Source organism: Bos javanicus, chromosome 5 (genome assembly GCF_032452875.1).
Source record: "Bos javanicus breed banteng chromosome 5, ARS-OSU_banteng_1.0, whole genome shotgun sequence".
NCBI lineage: Eukaryota > Metazoa > Chordata > Mammalia > Artiodactyla > Bovidae > Bos > Bos javanicus.
The window spans coordinates 10,792,130-10,798,129 of record NC_083872.1 but is presented as its reverse complement, the minus strand read 5'-3'; the positions used below and the strand labels follow the sequence as shown (position 1 = coordinate 10,798,129).

Sequence of the window (6,000 nt, the reverse complement as noted above, 5' to 3'; positions counted from 1 at the left end):
TGTACTATAGATATTATAATGATGTAATGTTGTACATTCTTTTTGTTTAAAAATCTGTTATTGTCCTGAATACCTTCTACTTTTGCTCCACATACATACAACTTTATGTTATATGGTACAACATTAAGATAAAAGAAAAATTTTAGTTAGCAGACACCTTTGAAATATGCTTGAAGTAGAAATGTGGTATTTTCATCTGTGACACCAACAGGACCTAAACTGAGTCCGCGAGATGCTATTCAGATTTATCTTCAAAACCCACTGTTTCAGTACTTTCAGCCCCACCTTAAAGACACCATATCAGTGACTGCCAATTCCATTAGGGGGTTCTTTTAACAAAATCATAAACCAGAATATTTCCTCACTTAAACAATTTTATTTATGGTGGAGTTTCCAAAAATCTCTTATATCTTGAAATCATCCACAAAGTACTATTTTGTGCTTAGATTAAAAATGTATTTCTTATAAGAAAATGTTAAAATATATACCATTAGGCAGTATTGTTATATTTTATTTAACACAATATAAATCAAAAGATTAAAGAGAAAAGCAAGACAGTTAAATATATTTAAAACTCCCTATAACTGATTTACATCTATTCTAATGTTTTAAAGAAAAAAAGCACTAAACATCAGAGGTAATATTTTGATAAGCAATATTTATAAAAACATATAAGTTAAGCATTGCAACAAACTACCTTTGATGAACGGCCCCTATAAGAAATAATATCATTGGAACTATATATCTAAAGCAAAGATGAAGGAAAAGAAGAAAAAAAGAAAGTATAAATTGCAATAATGACTTTTTAAATACACTTTCTTATAAAGTGGCAAGATAACTATTTACAAATTTACAACAGAAAAGAAATGTTTATTTACAGGTTGTCTTGCTTTGGGGTTTTTGGTACCTCCTTCCTCCTGTGTAATAGGCCTTCTGGTAGAATTGATCTAGATTTTTAGTTCATAGCACATGATAGATGAGCCTGGAACTAGAGGCCCCTGGAGTTGCAGGTTGAGAATCGGTGCTGGCAACTGGGGAGAGAGAGGCTGGATCCTGGAGAGGCAATCCAGGTTGCTCTGAGTTGGTGATCCGATCCACTATGCTGGATAAGCAATCCAAGCTGGATAAGGAGCTTTTATCTGTGGCATATACTAAGGACACAAGGAGAAAACCATTAAAAAAAAAAAAAAAATCCTTGCTTATGCTGCTGCTTAAACTGCAGGTCAGCACCTTCGAAACCCAAAGGTCGGGTGGTTACAGAAAGCCTGGTAGAAATTTGCAACAAATATCTAGCAATTCATGGGGATGAAGTTGGGGAGTGGAGAAGCACCTGGGTAATATTTCAAGCAAAAGCTCACGTCTGTGTGTATATGCATGGATGTATCTATTAGGAGGATTTTGAGTAGAAGATGTGTGTTTATTTTGCCCTGCCAAAACCCCCATAAATACCATTCTGTTCTCTTCCCAGTACTGCGTGGAAGAACAGACTCTACTTTGATAGGCTAAATTCTGAAGTTGAACTGGTCTTTAAACTCCTCTGAAGTCATTGGTTCTTACCATTTGGTACATCAGGACAGTAGACGCTGTCAAAACTGCTGCTCTTTCTGGACCAGATAGGGCTGTTACATTCAGGCTATAATAAAAGACACAGAAGAAGGCGTTTGTTTTCAGGTCTTGGCAAAAGGTGCTCCAATCTCGGGTGAGGCAGTGCTTGCCCACCAGCTCCATAAACTGACCACTCTCAATCACCTTTATTGCCTTGATTTAGGAAGGGCTAGCCTCACCAATCGCAAGGGCACTGAGGTCAATCTCTGTGCTTGGAGAAGAGGAGAGAGGCAGCAGAAAGAAGAGGGTGGAATTCAGCAGCAGTGTACACTGGGTTAACCATGCAAAATGGATTGGAGTAGAAGGAAGCCACACTAATTCAGAGAGAGAACACTTTCCCAAGGCAGAAACACATTAAAACCTGGCAGCGTTGGAGCAAACGCCCTCTGAAAAGAATGCATGAACATCTTTCAGCCAGGCATCAGCAGAGTAGGGGCTGGGGCCATGCAGGCATTTCTTTGTTTCTCCCTTCAGTTACAAACCGTGGGACAGTGGAGGCCTCAGACAGTTGCCTTTAGATGTTAGTGTATGTCAAGGTCCACTGGTAGTATACACTGGAAATAAACTGAGTAATGGAGAAAACATCTGACTGATCATTCACAGCCAGCTATCTCAAGTGACAACCTGCTCCTTCAGTGTGCACCTAGAGTAGGTACGAAGTCGGGACAAAATCCTGTTCAACAGCTGTCTGTGTGCTGGCATCTGTCTAAATGTGGCATCTCTCTTCTCATCTAGATGTGGTGAGCCCCACCCCGCCCCCCAATAGCCAACTATCCACCAGTAACCACTGAATATCTGGTTGCTACACCTGGTCTAAATGAGATGTAAGGATTTTTGTAAAAGTTGGGAAGGTCCTAGCAGGTACAGAGCCATCTCTTACCATGCCATCAGAGCAACTTGAGGTGGGGCTGGTGGGCTCAGAGCAGCTCTGCCCCGGCAGGCTATAGTAGTTTTCCACCTGTTCCCTTAGCAGCTCCTGCAGACTCTCAATGTAGCGGATGGCATTCCTGAGGATCTCCACCTTGGGCAGCCTCTGGTTAGGGTTGGTCGTGGTGCACCGCTTGAGCGTGTCGAAAGCCTGGTTGACCTTCTTCAGGCGTCTCCGCTCGCGCATGGTGGCCGCCTTCCGCCGATCCATGGTGGTGGACTTCCTTTTGCATGCTTTGCAGGCCCACATGAGGCAGTGGCCGGCCTGGTGGTGGCCCGTGGGTGCTCGCACGTGCTCGTCCTCGTCTGAGCCTTGCAGGTCTGCCTTGTGAGCCCCGAAAGCAGCCACTCGCGGCTCAAACTCGTCCCCGAACTCGCCCTCGGGGGATGGGATGCAGGAGCCCTCGTAGAAGTACTCAGAGGGCGAGAACTGGCAGCCGTCCATCATGTCCATCGTCTGCAGAGAGGCAAGGGGTGGGCCTGGACAGCAGAGAGATAGATAGGGGAGAAACCGGAGCCTGGCGCCGCTGAGGGCAGGGAAATCCCGGGCCGAGCTCCCTGGTCGGTGTCTCTGGTAATTAACAAGGGCAGACGCCTGGTGGCCTGGGTCTGCCGCGCTGGGGCTGGGGCTCTTTATATATTCTTGGGGGAGGGAGGCCGGCCCCTGTGGCCCCGCACTATTAGCATATCCCACCGCAACCCCCGCCAGGGCTGTCTGGGCAAACCTCCGCCTTTTCTCTAGAGACAGTTCGCTGTTTACTGCCCCTTTTGACGCTAATGGTTTTACTGCGTTTCTGCTGGGGCGGAGGTGATGGCTCCCCAATCCGCTTACTTGCACTCTTTAGATTACCTAAACCACGGGACACTTAGAGGGTGTCACAGACAAAAGCAACGAAGGAAATCCAACTTCGTACAATTGCTCTCGCATTTAAAAAGAAAATCGGTAAATACAGCTACCCATTTCAGTTGACACCAAAAGCGGACCCGTCTTCCCAATATGAGACATGAGGGACCAACTTTATTTTCAGGTATTTCTCTTTTTCGTGAACTTTAGTTGTGTCAGGAATTTTTTCAGCCATTAGGCCAAATAACAGTTGCTAAAAACTTCAAGTGGCACTTTCAATAATGAAGTGGCTCTAGATTTTTTTTTTTTAATCTGTTTTGTTTCTCATCAGATTGCAATTATGTAGGCTGTATGTTATTGGGGGTAACCTGGCAGGTTCCTTTTCTCCAAAAACAGCTTGCTCTGAGTTTTCTCTCTGCTCATCTGAAGGGTGTGGGCACAGGAGGGCCAGGTGACCAGGAACACACCTGGCTTCCTCTCCTTCCCGCTTATGTGCCTGTTTGCTGAGCGCCTCCTCCTGTGATGGACCTGAGCAGGCGGAAGATCCACCCTGACTGCGTCTCTAAGATTTGTATTCTAAGAAACCAGGTTTTAGATGATGAACTCCTTCCCAGGGGCTTGTCTCCCTTCTCCCTCTTTCTGCCCCGCCCTGTCATTTCCACAGTCTAAACAGCCAAGCTGGGCTTCGGGGTTGCTAATTTTCTGCTTTCAGGCAAACTAACACCGTTACAGATGCGTCCCAGCTGCCGGCAGGGCAATCTTTCTTGGCTCGTGTAAAATTTCCAACTCCTTCGACCAGAGTAACTTCACACACTTTGGCGACAAAAGCCTTACAGAAAAGCAATCACAGCAGGGTCTTTGAAACTTCTTGGCTAGAAGGCGGGAGGGGAGGGCTTCCATTTAAGTGACAATGACCCTATTAATCAGCTTTCGTCAATCCTCCTCCACCCTGACTTAACTCACTATCAAAATCACTTGCGGTAGGGGGTGGGGAGAGGATAGTTTTTATATATGGGAAAAAACTATTACTTCAAGGTCTACACAAATAGACTTGAATATTCTGAAGTTTTGGACTAGGCTTGTGGACTCAAGAAGCGAGTTCGCACCTTGATCTTGGGTCACAGTCCAGTAAACTGTTGTGACTCTGAATTAACAGGGGCTGAGGGGCCTTCTTTTCTATTACATTTTTCTAAAATTATTTCCCGAAAGCAACCCTGACAGGCGGATTCCCCCATCTTCAGGGGCCAAAGAAATATTAACTTTCTCAGGGTGGAATCTGCTCTCCAAAGGGAAGGCCCCAAAAAATCAGGGGTAGGAGAATGTCAGTCACCAAAGTTTGCTACAAACGTGCCTGCCGCTGTCCCCTTTCCCAAGCTCTGTCATCTCCAAGACAAAGACACTACCTCCACCACCACCATCACCACCCATCCCTTGAAAATCTGGCTCCTTTTCATACCAATGGACAGCTTAATTGGGCAGTGGGAATTCATCTGCACCTTATTTTTAGAACTGTTAACAAGTAGATGCATTTGAAATGAATAGGTACCCAGGGCTACACCAGATAAAAGAATTGAGTTCCTAAAGGACCCATCCAGGGGAGTGGAAACATTCCAAAGTGTGCACGTTGCCACCTCAGAAGCACAGTAGTGGGTAGATATTCTCATCCAGAAATTCTCAGCCAGGGACCACAGGTTCTGGTCAGCAGCTATAGTAGCACTTTCTTTGGGTCTGTAGTCCAGACTGTCACACACTGGTCAAAGCAAATCAGACCTGTGTTCAAATTGAAGATTCGAGCACAAATAAATTTGCTCCTTCAAGTTTAAGTGGAAGATAGAAGTTATGCTTCTGGCTTGTCTTTCAGGCGATTTCTTTCCACAAAGCACAAAGTTGTTAAGCATGGGATATTTGTAAGCAAACAATTAGAAGAGTTTTCTCTTGGGAAGCTCTGTTCCCAGCGCTTGCTATGTATGCACTCAGTTATGACTTCCAACAATTCTGTGGCAACTGTAACTGGACCCATTATTAAAAGAAGGTAGCCAAGCTCGGGGAGTAAGTCATTTGCCCCAGGTCACTCAGAATTGGAAACTAGGCATCGCTTCTGGAGGGCTTGAGCTCCTAGAGGTGAATTCCATTTGTTTCCTTCTCCAATCAGTTCGGGCTCCGTGCGCGCCCTTAGCGCTCCAGAGCAGACACTCGCAAACGCAGGTCCGGGGAGCTTTCCCTCCGCTCCCGGCTTGAGAAGACGCTGTCACTCAGGAGGCCCTGTCAGGAACCAGAGGTTAAGGCTGTCTTTGGTAAGGTGATCTCAAAACAAATTTACCAGAGTGCCGCGGGCCAGTGGAACTAAAGAAGCCGAGAAAACACAAGCGCCCGGCGGCTTAATGGAACTTGCTGCGGGGGGGAACAGGGTCCAGGGTTGAGGACCCTTGGGACCTAAGCGCTGAAAAGAGGATCTCAGAGCACCAAAGTTAAAAACCGAGACAAAATTTTGAGACCTCTGTCAGGGGCTAGAGGAGAAAGAGATCAAAAATGGGAAGCAGGCTACAAAGAAGGTAGGAAGCCAATGCGTTCAGAGATGCCTGGGCCCCCCAAATCAGGAGATAACACCCTCGTTCTTTTCCCAG

At 45.8% G+C, this 6,000-nt stretch overlaps 1 protein-coding gene across 1 annotated transcript; it reads right to left on the bottom strand.

Moving 5' to 3' along the window:
* Positions 1–669: 669 nt before the first annotated feature.
* On the bottom strand, positions 670–5,848 carry MYF5 (myogenic factor 5). The gene is made up of 3 exons (XM_061415625.1): positions 2,486–5,848; positions 1,558–1,633; positions 670–1,151 (listed from the first exon to the last, which is right to left on the bottom strand). Exons 1-3 carry the CDS (start codon positions 2,984–2,986, stop codon positions 961–963), a joined length of 768 nt encoding a protein of 255 aa, XP_061271609.1. The 5' UTR covers positions 2,987–5,848; the 3' UTR covers positions 670–960.
* Between the last annotated feature and the right edge of the window lie 152 nt (positions 5,849–6,000).